This window comes from Terrapene carolina, unplaced genomic scaffold (genome assembly GCF_002925995.2).
Source record: "Terrapene carolina triunguis isolate 2854851 unplaced genomic scaffold, T_m_triunguis-2.0 Scaffold66, whole genome shotgun sequence".
Taxonomy (NCBI): Eukaryota; Metazoa; Chordata; order Testudines; family Emydidae; genus Terrapene; species Terrapene triunguis.
This window is the reverse complement of record NW_020664417.1, coordinates 69,520,583-69,540,665: the sequence shown is the minus strand read 5'-3', so window position 1 is coordinate 69,540,665 and position 20,083 is coordinate 69,520,583. Positions and strand designations below refer to the sequence as shown.

The window sequence follows — 20,083 nt, the reverse complement described above, 5'->3', positions numbered from 1 at the left end:
ACTTCTTCCTCCCACTGTCAGCTCCCATACGCTGGAGATTCTATTCATTCTCTTAAAGCCACAGTAACACCACTTAAGACTCTCTTAAACTGAAATAAGAGAGTCTTTGCAAGGGAGTTGCACTGATTTAACTCAGAAAAAACGTGTGTGTGTGTGTGTGTGTGTATAGAGAAGGCCTTAGATTGTGATTAGTTAGGGGCAGGAACTTTTCCTTTCTTTGAATAGTACAATATGATCCTGATCTAGATTGCAGTCTGCAAGTGCTACTGTAATATAAATAAGTAAATGAAAGTAATAACTGATCTGGTCAGAATATAAATAAATATAAAAATTCAAAATCCACTTTTCTCACCCAGCTTTGGACCCTAATCAGGTGATCTTAGTGAGTTGCACTATATAGGTAGCATTGCAACAGAGAACACACTTCTCCACAAAGTCATACTGCTTACTCAACTTTCAGGTTCTGCTTCTGTTGGTCAGATGGCATTGGTTAGAGATCGTTCACTACCTGGTCAGTGAGAGTCTCAGGCAGGTGAATCTTCAGGTTTTTTTCACCCTATTTATTCCTTAAATATAACTATTGTCGTAAGACTCCAAAGGAGAACAGTGACTAAATAGATGTTAGTGCAGCTTACATTCTTGTTAAAATTACACACACACACACTTTTACATTCCAAATAGAAGCATATAAGTTCTTATAACATTCAAAGCCCAAACAGTTCAGCATTGCACTATCACATAAGAAATAAAGTGAAAGCAGCTACATACTGATCATAAAAATAAGTGAAATTGAGCAATCTGCATTCATTATTCAAGCTGAGAAGAATGTAAACAAGAAACAAAGCATAAATAATGACAAGTAAAATCAATTTTTACCCACTTTTTAGGTTTTAGGCCAACACTCAGAAAAATGACAAGTAATGTTGGGTACTTCAATTTTGGGGTGCCCAAATTGAGACACTTTAAAGAGACCTGATTTTCAGAGAGTGGATGGTTGTCATCTGCTCAGAGCTAAATGCAAAATCCTTCACTCACGCTTGTGGATTCATTTAAAACAGACATGTCATCCAAAACACTAAGGTCTGATCTACACAGAAAGTTGAACTGGTTTAATATTTCAGGTGTGTTTTTAAATTGATTTAATCACCTTAAATCAATCCTGCTGCCTGTCCCCTATAGTTTTTCTCTTTTGGTGGTCTCCTAAGCAGGATGGTATTCCTCTGTTACAATGCAAATTAAATTATATGCATTAATTGTATATTTTCACTTTGTGATGCATTTCTGGAATTACTTAAATAAAATTTAAGTGTATTGAATAATTGTATAATCAGTTGTACTTGCTTTGCTACAAAGTTCAGTGCAGATCTGCTCCATAAATTAGGGGATCTCTTGTCATGTAATTTTAGGTCTCATGCTCCTTATTGCAATAGGGAGCCTCAAATATTGTAGAGCGCTATTATAGGTGGGATTTTCATTGTTCATGAAGCATAAAGGGAAAGATATATCTGTTTGATATACTGTACCAAGAACATTGCCATTCTGAAGTGTATTTTCCACTAATGGCTGCGTATTCATTGCATGGTTGACTTCCCTGTCTCATATAATTTATTTTTAGGTAGAAGGGTGTTGAGCTAGCTGCTACATGTTTCTTGTTCTCATTTTAGCTTGTGATTGTACTTCCTTTAAGAGATTGAACATAGGAACAGACGTGTTGTGAGGCAGAGGAGCAATATCCTTGCCTTCCGTTTCTCAAATCTTCTTGACAATTCTGACTTAATCTTTTTGGTTTGCTTTGTATTACTGAAGAGGATGTTTCTATACAACTGCATGTGTGCATCTTCTTACATACTTTAACATTTTTAGGAAGATTTAGCTTAAAGTTTGTGGTGAGGTAGTATTACCTCACAATGCTAATGGATTATTAGATGTTTTTGAATCACCCTCTCTATACCTAATTTTTCTTGAGTCTTGAGACCATTGTATATAATAAACTTTGTCAAGCCTACTGTAAGAAGTTACTGAGGGGGGAAAACCCCCAGTTTCTTAGAAAAGTGATTCTAAGGTGCAGTATTTATAGTGCAATGTATTTGCCAACTCAGAATCAGACAACTGATGGTCACAATATTAGTAATGTTGTTGTCATTGTGTTGATAGTAACAGTTCTTACTGGCACTTTTAGTAGATGGTAATAGCAGATAATCTCTGATTTTTGATGTAGTTAAGAAACTTGGACTTTTAAAGTAAACTTCAGAAAAATGAGGCAAATGTGACCTTTTCCAGAAGGCATAGTAAACAAAGACATTAGTAGGAATTGTACTACATTTCCCCCCCTAACTGGACAACAATGAATGATTTCATTTGCCAGGCCTTTTGGTACATTAAGAACAATTTCACAGTGAAGGGCTTTTTTTCATTTTAGTTAAAATTTGAATAACGTGTAATTTTTCTGATTTATTTGAGTAAGGAATGTCTTTAGTATTACAGAAAAACTCTGTAAAGGAGTGGTTTGCTTTAAAAAAATAGAAATGGAACATACACCCCTACCCTGATATAACGTGACCCGATATAACACGAATTTGGATATAATACGGTAAAGCAGCGCTACGGGGGGGCGGGGCTGCGCGCTCTGGTGGATCAAAGCAAGTTCGATATAACGCAGTTTCACCTATAACACGGTAAGATTTTTTGGCTCCCGAGGACAGCGTTATATCGGGGTAGAGGTGTACTAAATTGAAAACATTCTGAATCATAAATGAGTTATCAGTACTTGTACTGTGTTTTTAAGTGTGTGTGTGTGTGTGTGTGTGTGTGTGTGTGTGTGTGTGTGTAAAATATACACACATGCTTTATTATGTCAGCATAAAAAAATAAAGAAAAATAATCAAGGAAATAAGATACAGCAAATTCTAATATTTAAGTGTAAAAATCTATCACAGAATGTTTGTTTTAAATTACTGGTTTCTTGTTTGTTTACAGGAAATTTGGTGAGCGACCTCAACCTAAACGTCTTACCAGGTAAGCATAGAATAGTTTATCATTTTATCTAAACTTATTTTTTCCTTTAAAAAATTTCAAAGATAAATAACAAATTGTAGCTTGTCAACCTTTAATTTCAGTGCTGAAGGATAATCATTCGGCAGAGAGTCAGAGTACATTTCGAAATGTTGGTTTAAAATCTTTTCCCAAAAATGGAAAGCTTTAACAAACACTTTATCAACCAGAAATAAAACTCTGGACATCGAGCTTTCCTTTCATTTCTCTGTTTAATCTGAAATTCAAAATTCTTTGCAGAAATCGCTTGGCTTTTATGTAGTCAAATGTTTATTATTTGTAGAGCATTGTAGTAGGTATTAATCTGCTCAGGTCTAAGTTTCCAGAGATGACTTCAAACGTCTCCTCATTGACAAGTATATATATTCTATCCCTATATTCTGTATTCATTGATAAGTGTGACTAATAAAATCACGTCAAATGCCAAAGCTCTTTTACTGGCAGAATTTAAATATTGTATTTGAGGGCTTTTGCATTGCAATGTATATCACAATCAAGAATGCTGTCAGGGATCGATCTTAACCTAAAAGTTTTGTGAATAGTACCACATTCTCAAGGGAAGCTGTTCATGAAAGGCTGTGAGAAGGGCTGTAAAATATTATATCTGAGTTATTCCTGTTCCGTTTTGGAATAACTTACTGTAGAAGCCATAAAATAGTCACCATTTGCCAATTGTTACCACACAGTTACTATAAATACTGATTATTCTGTGGAGAGGGGAAAACTGTAGTAATGGATACTGCTGTGTGGCAACTGTAGGCAAATGTTTACTTAATTGATGGCCACTGTGTTTGCCTGATGTGCACAAAAACTGCACTTTTTTCATTGCGCTGTGTGTGAACAATAGTATTTGGGGGCATAACACACCCACTGTTATCCTGGCCTACTTCCTTTTACGTGAGGGAGCAGGATGCCTTATGCAAAACAAGAAGAAACATGTTTTATGTCATGTCAGGTTTGGGGTACATTTCATCAGGAATGCATTTCCAGATGTACTCTAGCTTTGTGATCAACTTGCTTCATATTTAGGCTGTGAGTACTTATAACTCAAACCAGAGTTTATCCCACAATAGTTTTAAATAAGCTCAACAGGTAATTTTCTATTTTCCCATATGACTTGTACAATTATTATCTATACCTATTTGTGGATTTTTTATTTTTTTTTTTAAAAAAAGGTTAGGTTTAAAATCTTGAAGTATTTTCCCCTCTTGGAAGTTAATCACTTTTGGAATTTTCTGCTTCTGAAGTTATTAGTAGAATCCACCTTCCTGAGATTAATTAAAAATAGAAAATTGAATGAACATCCTGTAGTATATCAGGGCATAAACTGTATTGTATGCTTAACTTTGATGAATCTAGGTTTCATGCACAGGGTTCAGCTACTTGGTTAGTAAAGTATCTTCCTCCTGGGATATTGACAGGGATCCTGGGAACCATTTCCCATGTGTGAGAGTGGGTGGTTCTGATTATTTTTTACATACCAAGACCTCATGTTCTGAAAATGTAGTGAAATGTTTAAGAACTTCCATCCCATAAAATCTAAACAAAGCAATGCCCTCCCCTAACCCCTACCTACCAAGACTTCCCAATGCCTCTCGTGGTCTTGACCTCTATATTGAGAATCCATGCTTAAAGAATTGAGTAGAGAACATCTTTTAGGATCTTGTAGATGTATTCCAGAAGATAGATTTCTTGTGAGTATAGGAGGGCAAAGAGGGTGGAAACTGGTGAATTGGAGTCCTTTCTTATATCTCTTTTCCCTTTGAATTAGCAATCCTATACTGAATACATAATAGATTATGTAAGTAAGAATATGATCCATTCAGATAGTCTGAAGAATATACCATTATTTTAAAATTCAAATGCTCTTTTAACTAAATTCTTTTCTATATATGAAAAGTCCTATATGACTAATAGAATATCAGGATTGGAAGGGACCTCAGGAGGTCTTCTAGTCCAACCCCCTGCTCAAAGCAGGACCAATCCCCAACTACATCATCCCAGCCAGGGGGCTTTGTCAAGCCTGACCGTAAAAGCCTAAGGAAGGAGATTCCACCACTTCCCTAGGTAACCCATTCCAGTGCTTCACCACCCTCCTAGTGAAAAAGTTTTTCTTAATATCCAATCTAAACCTCCCCCACTGCAACTTGAGACCATTACTCCTTGTTCTGTCATCTGGTACCACTGAGAACAGTCTAGATCCATCCTCTTTGGAACCCCCTTTCAGGTAGTTGAAAGCAGCTATCAAATCCCCCCTCATTCTTCTCTTCTGCAGACTAAATAATCCCAGTTCCCTCAGCCTCTCCTCCTTTGTCATGTGCTCGAGCCCCCTAATCATGTTTGTTGCCCTCCACTGGACTCTCTCCAATTTTTCCACATCCTTCTTGTAGCGTGGGGCCCAAAACTTGACACAGTACTCCAGATGAGGCCTCGCCAATGCTGAATAGAGAGGAATGATCACGTCCTTCGATCTTCTGGCAATGCTCCTACTTATACAGCCCAAAATGCCATTAGCCTTCTTGGCAACAAGAGCACACTGTCGACTCTCATCTAGTTTCTCGTTCACTGTGACCCCTAGGTCCTTTTCTGCAGAACTGCTTCCTAGCCACTCGGTCCCTAGTCTGTAGCAGTGCATGGGATTCTTCCATCCTAAGTGTAGGACTCTGCACTTGTCCTTGTTGAACCTCATCAGATTTATGTTGGCCCAATTCTCTAGTTTGTCTAGGTTCCTCTGTATCCTATCCCTACCCTCCAGCGTATCTACCGCTCCTCCCAGTTTAGTGTCATCTGCAAACTTGCTGAGGTTGCAGTCCACGCCATCCTCCAGATCACCAATGAAGATATTGAACAAAACCGGCCCCAGGACCGACCCTTGGGCCACTCCGCTTGATACCGGCTGCCAACTAGACATGGAGCCATTGATCATTACCCGTTGAGCCCGATGATCTAACCAGCTTTCTATCCACCTTATAGTCCATTCATCCAGCCCATACTTCTTTAACTTGCTGTGAAGAATACTGTGGGAGACCGTATCAAAAGCTTTGCTAAAGTCAAGGAATAACACGTCCACTGCTTTCCCCTCATCCACAGAGCCAGTTATCTCCTCATAGAAGGCAATTAGGTTAGTCAGGCATGACTTGCCCTTGGTGAATCCATGCTGACTGTTCTTGATCATTTTCCTCTCCTCTAAGTGCTTCCGAATTGATTCCTTGAGGACCTGCTCCATGATTTTTCCAGGGACTGAGGTGAGGCTGACTGGCCTGTAGTTCCCTGGATCCTCCTCCTTCCCTTTTTTAAAGATGGGCACTACATTAGCCTTTTTCCAGTCATCTGGGACCTCCCCGATCGCCATGAGTTTTCAAAGATAATGGGCAATGGCTCTGCAATCACATCCGCCAACTCCTTTAGCACCCTCGGAGGCAGCTTATCCATCCCCATGGACTTGTGCTCGTCCAGCTTTTCTAAATAGTCCTGAACCACTTCTTTCTCCACAGAGGGCTGGTCACTTCCTCCCCATGCTGTGCTGTCCAGTGCAGCAGTCTGGGAGCTGATCTTGTTCGTGAAGACAGGCAAAAAAAGCATTGAGTACATTAGCTTTTTCCACATCCTTTGTCACTAGGTTGCCTCCCCCATTCTGTAAGGGGCCCACACTTTCAGTGTCCTTCTTCTTGTTGCTAACATACCTGTAGAAACCCTGTTGCACCTGCTTGCCATCTCCAGTTGGAAAATAACTTTTTTTTTCAAGATACATGTTCTTCAGCAATTCTGAAACATTCTTTTCCTCTTCATTGCTTAAGTTCTTTGAAGGAATAAAAATATCTCTCAGCAACTTCTATTCTATTGTGCTACTTGCTTTTGCAGTTATATATAAAATGTAATATATAGTTATGATGGGTAATGGTGCTTACCTCCTTAAAGTGCTTTGAGATCTACTGATGAAAATGGCTATGTAAGAGGTAGGTATTCTTGTTCCTATTGAACATTTTCTTGATAAGCCCTAGAGAAAGAAGGATAGTCTTTCTATTCTTAGGAGGTTAGGTCTATGTGGCAACAGTGATTTTATGAATACAGCCTTTAGAGCAGAAGAAAGGGGCAGAGATAATTTGATCCTGACACAATGCTTAATATACACTAGAATTGACAGCACATGGGCATTCTTTACTATATTTGTAACAGTCTCTTTGAGAAGTTGTTTAACATGAGTACTGTAGATATTCATGGGTATTACATAATGCACTCTGCAACTTGAACATATGTTTATGACTAAGTTAAATGAAGCTAAAATGGAGAATTTTGTGTCAGTACTGAAATACATAAATATAATTCATTGAGAAAATATTAATCTTTGGTTTGGTAGTTATAAAGTACTGAACATCTGAATACCTATATAAACAGTCTCAGATAGTATATGTAAATATACTTGAGAGAAACAGTTTTTTATTGTCTATACTTTATGCCTTATTGTTTATACTTTATGCCTATATGCAGCATAGTATTAGTGTTACTGATTATTAGCCAAATTTAGCGAGATCAAGTTAATCCACATTTAAAATTGTAATTTGGCCCATATTTCTCTATTGGTGTATTATCTACTTATATACATATTTCTGGTGCACCAGTTACCATGATATCTATGTGCCAAGTACAAGAATTTAAACTGAAATGTCATCACAGTTGGATTATGTTCTGTCCCCCACTCTCCTGGGTGAGTTTGTAGTCCATAGGCTCTCTTTATCTGAGGGGTCTTTCTATTGGAAACAGATCTTGTCAACTAAGAATATTGTTTCCTTAGTTGAGTAAAGTTCTGGGTCAACAAATGTCTTGGTGCCATTAAAGAACTATCCAAATATTGGTTGAGTTTGATCTCCTGGGTGGCTGCCTTTAGGTGGATGGCCTTCACCAAAAATGTCCTGAAACCCTTTCCATAGAGTTTTAGCTCTACTTCTGTCAGTTTCAGTAGGTAGTTTTCAGTATTTGCACTTACCTAGTTATGGGCTTTGAAGGTAAGGACCAGGGGACCTTGAATTGGTTATAGTACTTAATGGAGGGCTGGTGTAATATGCAGAAGACCAGTAAAATGTCGTCCTCTACCTATTCAACTCAAGAGATGGTTGTCTTTGTTTTTAAGCAAAACAGCTTCTGTCTGGCTTCTGTTGTCATTGTATGGTTGAATGTTAGAAAACCAACATGGACCATGTATGTCATGTAAGCACATCAGTGTGGAAGACTCAGATAAAACTAAGGAAGGAGACCTTGAATTAACTAAATGTGTTTGAACAAATATGGGTAGCAAGATATTGTAAATAGTAACAATGAGACCTCAAAACATCCCTCCTGGTGTGAATGAACGTATTGAAATAAATACTGTCCTTCTACAGCACCCCAAAGTTTCCCTGTGGTGGAAAACTTTGTGAGGATAGTATAACTTATAGTTGTGAGGTGCAAATTGAATACTGTTTTTTGCCCCCAAAATTATCTTTTAAAACATCTGGTTTAAACCCAACTCTATATTGCTGCATATCCCCCTATTTTGTCTTCTTTTCACATCAGCTATATTTTTTTCTTAAAGTTCTATTTGAATTATTATAACTACAAAGCTTAAAAAAAAAATTCAAAACTTATTTTCTCTTTAAATTTAATTTTTAGGGAAGCTATGCGGAATTATCTAAAGGAGCGGGGTGATCAAACAGTACTAATTCTCCATGCAAAAGTTGCACAGAAGTCCTATGGAAATGAAAAAAGGTAAGCAAGAGTCTCTCTCTCTCTCTTTCTCTCCTCCTTCCCTCCCTCCTCCTCGCTTCCCCCCCCCCCCCAATCGAGGGGAAAAAAATCATTATCTGGTGTGTCGTTAATTTTTAGCATAGTACATAACAAAATTGCTTTAAATTAAAAACACCATAATCTGACTCTAAATAAATGTATTAATGAAATATATCAAGTGTATTGCCAACATCAAGACAGGTGTTTGTATAGTGAATGTTGGAAAACTGCTGCTTTTAGTACATAGATGTTTGCGTCTGTTTCTGCTGGTAGTTTCAGTCCCCAGGTTCGCTTCACCCTGGGATTTCTTTCTTTTATCTAGCTCACATGGTTGGGAGAGCAGTGAGGTTCTATAGCTCCTCATGTCCTTTGCGGGTGTTCTCCCCTACACAGTTTGATTTCTGCGGGGAGAGGGATATCCTTAGCCTGGGCCTCACTTCTCCTCCTCACCCCAATAACGTTGTTGTATCTGCTGCAGCTGCTTCTGTGTCTCTTCATGCCAGCTGAGTTAACTAGCTCTCCAGTTACTTGTGGAGCATTCTCAGGTAGACAGTATTTCACTGTTTAATTTAAAAAAAAGCAACCAAGTAGAATGCGAACGTTTACCGAAATAAAAAGTGACATAAACCCTCATTTGGTCACTTTGAAGGGGATCAACAATTGAGACTATAGTGAAAATTAGCCCTAGAAAAATGGGAGAAAGTCTTAGTAAGACTTTCTTATTAGTATAAATTATTTTTCCATGGTAAAGTGTCTGTTTGAAGTATTTTGTTTGGAGGAAGTGGTGGTGGTGGGAAGGTTAGCTCTTTTCTTTCAGTAATTTTAAATAAAGATATACATGGCCCCAATTCAGGACAGCACTTAAGCACGTGCTGTCCTGAATCAGGCCTGTAATTGCAATAAGACGTATCAAGATGTATCATTAAAATTAGTATAAAGTATGTCTTGTTATAACAACTTCTTGCCAAAGATAGGTCAATATATAAGTAGTAAGATGCTATCTGTCTGATCCTATTTGTGTAGATTTTTATACTGCAGCTATCAACAACATATCTGATCACTGCATTTCCAGGCAATTGTAGTACGCTTCAGGTAGTTTTTAAGGCACGAGGCTGCAGAAGAAGCATTTTGGGAAGGCTTGTTAGTGAAAATGTTTTATGAATAAGTTGTGTGCAGGCTCTTCCACACTGTTCTGCTGGTGCACTTAAATTCTGACTTGCAGCACCAATCAGAAAAAGCTCTCTTATGTCTAGATTTCTAATTATCTTATAATGCACAACTGTTACTGTAAGATGTACATAACAAATTTCAAAAGTTAAATTGTTGAGCTAAAAATACTGGACTAGAGCAGATGAGGTTTCAGACACAGATGTTATCTATATGCAGTAGCCACAAAACAGCCACAGGTTCTGCATGTATTGTTACCTTTGATGCTTAATATTTCTTTCTCCACCTCGGTCCACATCCTGTTGTATCATATCGCTTGTAAAATTTCCTGAGGTTTGAGATATTAAACATCTCAATGTACAAAAACAATTCAAAATCAGAGTCCACCAGAAAATTGCCTGCAGAGTTCTGAGATGTAATCCATTAATACAAATGGATTTATTTCCTATCGTTGGGCCTCTGTTGTTCATGAAAAGGCCACTGTCGGCTGTTCTTCACACTTCTGTGCCTAGTTACTGGTACATCAGTGCATTTCCACTCTCCTGAGAAGACCTGCACAGCTTGCAGTCTTTGCTAAGCTTCTCTTCTGGGCAATTTCCAGGTTCAGCAGTTCCATTGAATTGTTAAGGATTTTTTAGATCTCTTTAGAGCCTTGCATTTCTTATTGAGAATCAAATAGGAAACTCAATGAGGGGGACAAAAGGACACAAGTGAACAAGTGCACTGTGTGTATATGATGCAACTATGCAGCCCTCTGTTGCCGACTGCAACATTTTTAGACACATAGCAAGGGGGGTTACAATTCAAGGCAGAGTAGCAGTAAGCAGTACCTGCTGCTTCACAAAGGAGGATTTTACAGCCATCAAGATTCATCATGACTGAACAGCAGGAACACATGGTTAACTTCCCAGATCACATCGTATTCAAAAATAACATGGTTAAGGAGTACAGCGTACTGAATTAATTTAACCCCTTTGTATGCCTCCATCGGTAGGAAAACACATTTCTAAAGAGCTTTCCTCTGTCAGACAGAAATCTGTTCCTTCTCTTGGGCCCAAAGTACTTCAGGAGTAGGAGTCGTCCACCATCCAACCCTTTTAGGGATAGATTTACTCTTTTCCTGTTTGGATTGCAATAAAGGAAGGGGGGAGGGCTCATTTTATTTGAAGATTAAAACTCACCATTTGTGTTAGGAAAATGTGTGAAGTCCCCCCCTTCCTCCCCAAAATGACCCTGAGAAATGTGAGGTGATACTTTCAAGATGGATCTTTGTTCCTAGCAATTTCCAAATATTCCCATGTGCCTTTGACAGGTAATATTGCCCTAAACAATTCCTTGGATAAAATACAGAGTAGAGCTTCAGGCATTCTTGATGTGGCTTGCTGATTTTCATGAGTATATATTACTAATGTTAGTAAAACCACTATGGCATGCATACAAGTATGCTTTCCCAACTCCTGAGAATTGCTGTCCTTATGCCAACTAGTAATCACAAGATGCAATCAGAATGACATTAATACTGCATAAATACAAAATGCCAAATGTTAAAACACCAAAGCTCTTCTGAGGGGGAACTGTTTTGGGGTGTTTGATACTGGGTCCTCATCATCTGGTACCAAAAATTTTACATCACTTTTCAGGGGTGTCATGGCCACCATTAGTGGCTCAGAAACTGAACTGTAATCAGATATTGATTAAAATAGATACATATGTTTTTGCATAGCATGTTCCTCCACCACTCTGTAGACATTGTGAAGGTAGGTCCATCCACTATTGAGTATAGTTGGAGTTTTTCTTCACACCAGTTATTTTGAATTCTTGTCCTAGTGATAGACTTACCAAATGAGTACAGATTTCTTTTTAGTCCTTCAGAGTTTCAAGAAGAGAGAGCTCAAGGGTGGCAGTGGCTGGGAGTTTAGTATAAGATTATAGCATCATTTCCAAACTGATTTAATACTGATTTAGTTATTACAAGAAAAATTGTTTAATATTTAAACAAAATGTATAGTTCTAAATATTTCAATCTAATTTTTATTCTCCTTCTCAAACCGGTGTTTAAACCAGCGCAGAGGATGCATTACAGTATTACACTAGACTTCCAAACTTCTGGCGTCACAAATGATAACTATTATTATTATTATTATTATTAACTAAATTGCCAGTATCAACAGAAGGCTCAGAAGTGCCAGTTTTAGTTAAATCTTTGGATTCCCTTCTGCCCCACATACTTTGTGCAAATGAGTGCAGATTTAGGTCCTTGATTTTCAAATTCATTTTACTTTACTCATTGCGAGACATGCCTTATTCCTTTCTTCTTGCTGGGCTAAGCAAAGTTAGCAAAGGTTTTAAGGCTATTTTATTATAATGATTAACCAAGTTCATGGGACATTAGTTTTATCCATTTTTTTCTTGCATTTCCAAAGAGAGAGGTTTTTAATTGAACCATTACTGATTGTGCCTACGGTTACATTGTATTTTAAGCTTCATGGAAGGATCTCTCCATGTTTTTTTTGTCCTGGACTTTAATGATAAGGAAGTATCTTGGCTCACTTTAGACGTGTAGAGAATAATCCATCTTTACTTGACAGGCTTCTAAATTTTCAGAAATTGGGGCTCCTTTTGTAATTCCAGTTTCCAATCATAGAGACAGTGTAATCTAGAGGCTACAGAAACTCCTCATTTCTGTTCCTAGCTCTCTCTTGGTTTGCTATGAGGCCTTGGGGGAAAAAATTTAACCTTTCTGTGTGCAGTTTATCCATCTGTAAATGAGGGTAATAATTACCTTGCAGGTGTTTTGATGAGGCTTAATCAATAGTATGACATTCTTGGTGGAAAGGAACCATATGATGTGCAAATGTTGTGTAGTGTGATTTTGTTTAAAAATCTTAGGAAGAGGCTTAGTCCCCGAGTACCTGGCAACATCTTTGTTACTTGTCTGTACACTGATCTTTGGAGTTCCTAGATGTTAATGTAATAGAAATAACAATAGACAGGTCTGTTGCTCTTCTAAGATGAGAGCATATTACTCTTTAGTAATAATAGCCTTTGGAATGGCAAGGGTGATAGAAATTTAACAGAAGAAATTTGCAGGTGAACCATTTGACAATGGCATGTGTACATTAGTTATTGTTTACATTCTCAGATGTTGCTTTCAGCATAGTTGTCTGGGTTCCTTCTGGGGACTTTGATTCTAGATTAGATTTGTGCTAGTTATGTTTCTGTAAAGATACTATCCACAAGGATTTTCACTCCTGGTTCTCAGCTTCCTGGCATGAGACACGCACAGCTCCCCAAGCTATTGAAGTTTTTTCGGTCTCAAAAGATGCTTACTAATGGGACTATGAGCCAGCCCCCCTACTAGTCGTCACATACTACTATCTGAGTTTGTTCAGTATCCTTGGAATATTCTAGTTAGCAATTTCTTGACAGTTGTTAGTGAAAGAACTCCTTGCAGAAGCTGCACCTCACAGTTATTGCTCAGACTTTTCTCTGCAATGTATTGTTGAGTATGCTCTACTATGTGCCTACTAGGTCCTGGTTGTTATTGCTAAAATTGTTTTGTCATTGAGTGCTTTGCCTTGTTCAAGGCTTGCCACGTGGCTCCGATGCCTATTTTTAGCACTCTGGCGCCTAATTATTTTTCATGTTTTTTTTTTTTTTTTCTTGTTGCATTGTATTCTTCAGTGGATGTTGTCTGTTTCTTCAGCCCCTAAGAAGGAAAGAAGACTGCTGAGTGGTTTCATGCTCAGAACAATGTGGGTAATTGACAAACATATCTTCTGCCTTGACTGTCTCCAAGTCGACCACCAGGTACAAGGGGAAATATTGTCATGCAAATGTCACCTCGAACGGTGGTGTATTTCTCCAAACCTACATCAAGGGAACCTATGAAGACTTCTTTGAGACCAGCACAGGGCTAGGCCAGAGTGTTTCAAAAGGTAAATCCTTGAAGCAGAAGCCAGAGTTGAACAAGAGTGCTGAGTGCCAGGACTCAGTAGCGTTGGCATAAACCCATTTTTCCCTGGTAAGCTTAGTTAGGATAGTTTCACCACTGAAGCACCATGTTTTCCCAAATTCATTGGCCTTAGTGGTGCCATACCTACAGGGGCTAGGAGTGCACATGTACCCTTACTTGGGGAATTGGCTGGTCAAGGACACCGCTATGGAGGGAGTTGAAAAGCAGTCTGTTCGCTTTTCCATGTCATCACAAGGGTTTTGGAGTCAGTAAGATTCAAAGTCTCTACTTTTCCCCAGCAGACATTTGGAGTTGCATGTGAGCTCTGCTAGGCATGGATCTGCTTGGTCTTTCTGCTGCAGAACAGGATTCAACACATGACCAGTCTGATGGAGAGGATTTGTCAGATCAGATGGATGATAGCATAGGCCATACTATGAATACATTTGAGTTTTGATGGCCTCAACTGAATTAGGAGTACCGTGGCTTTTCTTCTCATGAGACCAACTCAGTGGACCTTGAGATCACAGTGGAAGCAAGCACTATAGGGGGACTCTCATTTCTTCTGGATGATGGACAACCTCTGGGCTTTTCTGTCTAAGTGCCAGTCCAAAGATGAGCTTGAATTAGGGATTTAGTTCAAACTCAAGCCATTCAAATTGTAGTGACCACAGATTCGTCTAACATGACATGAGGCACATACAGAGAAGGTGCCCCCACCCCACCCCACTCAAGGAATTTAGTCTTTCTATAGGAGCAACAACAGAATATTTTATGTACAGCAGATGAGTGGTTCTAAATACAAGTACCTTCAGAGACCTGATATGCCAAAAGGTGGCCCTGCTTCACACATACAATAGGGTCACTGTGCTTGTACATCAAGAAGCAGGAAGGGACCAAATTTTGCATCTTACGTTGCAAAGCTTGGCAAATATGGGAATGAGCTTTCCCAGAAGACACTTCTGATCGCCATATATTTAGCAGGGAAGAAGAACTAACAGAAAGAGCTGATCCATGACAGATCTTCACAAGTGGTCTCTGGAGCAAGTAGTGGCATACCTATTTCACAGAGGAACATTGGAGGTAAATTTCTCCATCCCTTACTTGAAAAAGAAGCTACCAATCTTCTGCTCATGGCATAGCGGAAAAAAATTAACAACGGAATACCTTATCTATCAAATGGATAAAGGGACTCCTGTATGCCTTTTCACTAGTACCTCTTATAGTCAGGTTTCTAGCAAAGGTTTGGAGGATCAGAGGCAATAGTTTTTTTTAATCATTTTGTTTTTTTGTTGGTCAGATTACTTCTTTGGGAACTTCCACCTCCCACTCAATTAGAAGCTTATGGCCTTGTGGTTAATATAGAGGACTAGAAGTTAGAAAACCCTATAAATTGAAGATGAATGGGAAAGCAGTTTTCTTTGTTCCATAGCATCTAGTCCCACTCTATTTCTAATTGTGAACTCTAGAAATTGTTTCAAACTAAAAATAGTTGAAGGAATTTTTTTTCTCTTTTCTCTTCTTTTCATATGTAGCTGAAAATCAGTCCATCACCAAAACTTAGAAATTCTCATGTATTACTTTAACCCATTTCTTCCAAATGCTTTTTCTCCAAGTTATTTTAAACTAATCAAAGACTGGGGCTTCTTTTGTCCCATGTTAAATGAGAAATAACTGCATCAGTGGTGTACATGCACACTTTACTGTACATACAATAGAACCTCAGAGTTACAAACACCAGAGTTACAAATGGACCAGTCAACCAAACACCTCATTTGGAACCGGAAGTATGCAATCAGGCAGCAGCAGAGACCAAAAAAAGCCAACAACCCCAAATACAGTACCGTGCTGTGTTAAATGTAAACTACTGAAAAAAAGAGGGAAAGCAGCATTTTTCTTCTACATAGTAAAGTTTCAAAGCTGTATTAAGTCAATGTTCAGTTGTAAACTTTTGAAAGAACAACCATAACGTTTTGTTCAGAGTTACGAACAACCTCTATTCCCGAGGTGTTCATAACTCTGAGGTTCTACTGTATTTTACACAATATAGTTGAACTCTTCTTTACAGGAGATCATGGGATTGTCTGTATAAAGTTAGAAATTGAAAAACCAATACTTGCCTCCATCTGGAGGTAGAGGCTAACCCTTAAGTCTAGACCAATAAGGGAACCAGCCAAGCAGGTCTAATAATTATGATTATTTCTCTTTTACTTGTTTGCAGTGTTGTAGCCTTGTTGGTCCCACAAAATGAGAGAGACAAGGTGGGTCAGGTAATAGGTATTGCCGTTTATTGGACCAGCTTCTTTTTGTGGAAGACACACACTTTTGAGCTCCACAGATCTCAGACCTGAGAATAGCTCTGTAAAGCTCAAAAGCTTCTCTCTTTCACCAACAGAAGTTGGTCCAGTAAAAGATATTACTTCACCCACCTTGTCTCTCTCTCTCTTTGATTTGACAGTTTGAAATCAGTTTTTTAAAACTTAGTAAGCCAAGAGTCTGTATATGATTTTGATTTACAATATAATTCAGGATTTTTGATGCCCTTATCGTAAGTTTTAGTTTAAAAGAAAGTTGAATTGTTGCAGCCAGTTTGTTCTTAAAATGGGTTATAACTTGTTTTCTGGTGGTCTTTATCGCCTCCTAGTGTCCTTTGGCAAAAGCTTTTCTGTACAACATAACTGGAAGTACTTGCATTTGGAAATATGTAAACACCAGCATTTGCTCAGTTGTAAAGACTGAAAATAATATAGATATACTTAATGCAGTGCTTGACATGGTAACATATTTTCAAAGCTTGAATTGACCTCAAAAGTTAAAGATGCTTTCGCCCTGTTTCTGTATATAATTTAGAAAGCAGTACTCTTTTAAGTCATTACAATTTGAGGGCTCACTGGGGTAGCCTATTATTTGTATTTATTTAAATTATTTTAATAGAATATAGTAAGTTTTGTCCTTACCATAGTTTTGTCATAATTTCAAATTTAATTTTACACAGGTTTATTTTAAAAAAGAAAGAAATACTTAATTTAGATTTTAAAAAATCTGATATAAAAATATTTTTAAAGAAAATCAGATTTTTATCCACATTGTCAGAAAACAAGTCTTGTCTTCATTTGTCATTGATGAAAGGATGTAAATATAACAGTAAATACTAAATTAATATTTTAGAGTGGTTTCTCTGAAAGGCTTATGTTTTTATTATTTTATCTGTCAGTCAAAGCTCTTAGTATCTCTACACCAACTTTATGGTCCTTAGAGCAGTGGTAGGCAGCCTGCGGCCCATCGGGGTAATCTGATTGCGGGCTGCGAGACATTTTGTTGACGTTGACCGTCCTCAGGCACGGCCCCCCCCCCCACGCAGCTCCCGGTGGCCGCGGCTTGCCGTTCCCAGGAAGCTACACACACAAAGATGACCGTTCCCAGGATAAATTGCTTAAAGGAACCATGTTTGTTTAATTTTGATTTATAAACTAACAGATTCACTTGAGAAAATCCTCAAAATTCAGTTCAGTCACAGATTATATGCTGTAAATTTGGAGGAAGATACAATATACTTTTTATGCAAAACAGAGTTTGCATCCTGGCTTAAAGTGAAACTCTCAGCACAACCTTAACTGAGGGGTTGCAATCAAGTGTGTGTGTGTGTGTGTGTGTGTGTGTGTGTGTGTGTGTGTGTGTGTGTAATATATGTAACCTACGAACACCCACTCAGTGTCATTTTAAGTACTTACCAGTGCTCTATTTAAAAGCTCAGAATATCTCCTTTCCAAGAGTGTAAAGCTCCTGATTTTGCTCTGTAAGGTTGCAAGATGCCATATCTTTAACCTGTCTCCCCCTTTATGCTGCAATGGAGGGCTTTTGTTCCAGTATCAAATGCTAATTTGGCTAGGAAGACTTTGTATTTGCCAGGACAAGACTCAGTTTTGTCGCTTGTATGCAAAGATTTTTATAAAAGCTGTATGTAATCTGTAAATTGTTCATTTTCAGGTTTTTTTGTCCCCCTCCATGTGTGTACCTTATGGGCAGTGGATGGAAGAAAAAAAAAGAACAAATGGAACGGGATGGTTGCTCTGAACAAGAGTCACAACCATGTGCTTTCATTGGAATAGGAAACAGCGACCAAGAAATGCAACAGCTGAATTTGGAAGGAAAGGTAGAACCCATATAATAATTACTCCTGCAATTTACAGCATGGGACATTCTAACCACTACTGTCTCTTTCAGCAAATGCTAGAATAAAACTGGCCGTGCATAGGTTTCTGTTGTTTGTAGGTGTTGCAAGCACTATTTCAGTTACCTTGTATTTGCAATGTAGTTCCTTCACTGATGCTATAAATATCTATTTTACAATGCTCTTCACAATGTATGCTTTAAATAATTGGAGCAGAATGTTGTGTTTTCAGGGAATTGGTAAAGAAAAACATTTGAGTAGGCGTTTTTAAAGATGAATCACGCCCATGTAATATTTTCTGATTATTTAATGTGGTAAGTGTTTCTGCTATCTTGAACTAAAAGTTTATCTGAAAAAGAAACAGTAGTTTGTTCTAATCTACAGAACTATTGCACAGCCAAAACATTATACATCTCTGACTCAGACAAGAGAAAGCACTTCATGTTATCAGTAAAAATGTTCTATGGCAATAGTGACGACATCGGTGTGTTCCTCAGTAAACGGATCAAAGTCATCTCCAAACCTTCTAAAAAGAAACAGTCACTGAAAAATGCAGACTGTAAGTATTTAGTGTGCAGGTCTTTACTTTATGTGGTGATATGTTTGACCTCATATGACTTTCTTCTTGTATGTTTGAGGTTTGATTGCAACTAAAAATAAATACAGTGCAATTTTCCAGATTTATGTAATGTATTTAAGACCTCTGTACACTGATGTATTTTGCAATATTCTCCTTTATTTACCTGGCTATGCTGTAAGTGAATTGAATATGGTTAGCATTCACAATATAGATTGATAGGCTTAAAAAAATTCCTTCAGCAGATTTCCAATCATGGGTCTGTATACTTATACACAGGCTTGTCAAGAACTTCCTTATCTCAAAGTTCTAAGCTGTTGATTCTAGCGGGTGAGGACCCTTCCTGCTGAGGTACTTAAGCTACCTCCAGTAGTCAACAGCAAAGACATTGCTTTAGGAACATTAGTGATCTAGCTCCATATCACCCCAACCAACTCTGCACTTCTCTTCATCACTCTCAGTCTCTCACTATCTTTTCTCTCATTGATGTCAGTTTTATTTATAAATTTATTTTGTGAGATTATCTTCAAGGTATTGACTTTTATTGGAGTTTGGGACTCTTCATGTTGTTGATCTCAAGGCTTTAAGCTCAATTTGTTTGCTCATTCTGGAACACCTGTTTTTTGTTTTTTAGCTCTAGAATTCTTGGGTACTGAAGCACTCCAAGCTTTAATTACCCTTGCTTCTTCCCCTTAGAGTTTTGCTTATCCACAATTAATGCACATCAGGCATTGTGTGTTCCTTTTTTCTTGATCCATGAGATTCTCTCGTATTCAGATATTGTAGTCTAATCTTCTCCAATCTCAGAATCCTGCATTGGGATTTCCAGACTAGTTCATTGGGGTGCAAGGCTCAGGAGAGGGAATCGATATAAGTAGGGAAAGCTGAAAGACCCCAGTCCCCAGAACCAACTTGCAAATGTGCAGTTAAAGTAGCAGATGACTTCTTGAAAACTCCCTACCTTCCCTCTTGGTTGTCTTTGTGGCCTAGTGTAGTTGGAGGAGCAGTTCATAAGTAGCGATCTGCAGATGAAGGCAGTTGTCTGCCAGCCTAAGTGTCTCTTCTCTGCTCATGTGGAACTCATCTTAGCCTTAGATGCACCAGTGGACATCCCTCAATACTAAAAGCATTTCGTTTTCTGATAAGTGGGGGAATGGAGAAGGTTAATTGAGCTGTCAGAAAGGAAAACAAAAGAGGTTGCTGGATGAGAGGAAAAGTGCAAAAAACATACAGAAGAACAAAAAAAAAAAGGAAGGGCGGGGGGGGGGGGGGGAGAACAAAACATACAGAAAAGGGAAAGGAAGGAAAAGAAATGAAGAGAAGTAAGGGGAAAGGGAGAAATCGTAGACTCTGTGTCAGAGCATTGTGGAAAGGAGCATGAAGATGGAAGGTGCCCACTGCT

At 38.2% G+C, this 20,083-nt stretch overlaps 1 protein-coding gene across 1 annotated transcript in view; it reads left to right on the top strand.

Moving 5' to 3' along the window:
- The window catches only part of RBPJ (recombination signal binding protein for immunoglobulin kappa J region), an 81,700-nt gene that overhangs the window by 43,404 nt on the left and 18,213 nt on the right, over positions 1-20,083 (top strand). The window contains exons 2-5 of the mRNA XM_024204285.3: positions 2,977-3,015; positions 8,698-8,793; positions 17,921-18,086; positions 18,489-18,663. Of these exons, the coding sequence (XP_024060053.1) occupies positions 2,977-3,015; positions 8,698-8,793; positions 17,921-18,086; positions 18,489-18,663 (476 nt within the window). The remainder of the gene's footprint in view (positions 1-2,976; positions 3,016-8,697; positions 8,794-17,920; positions 18,087-18,488; positions 18,664-20,083) is intronic.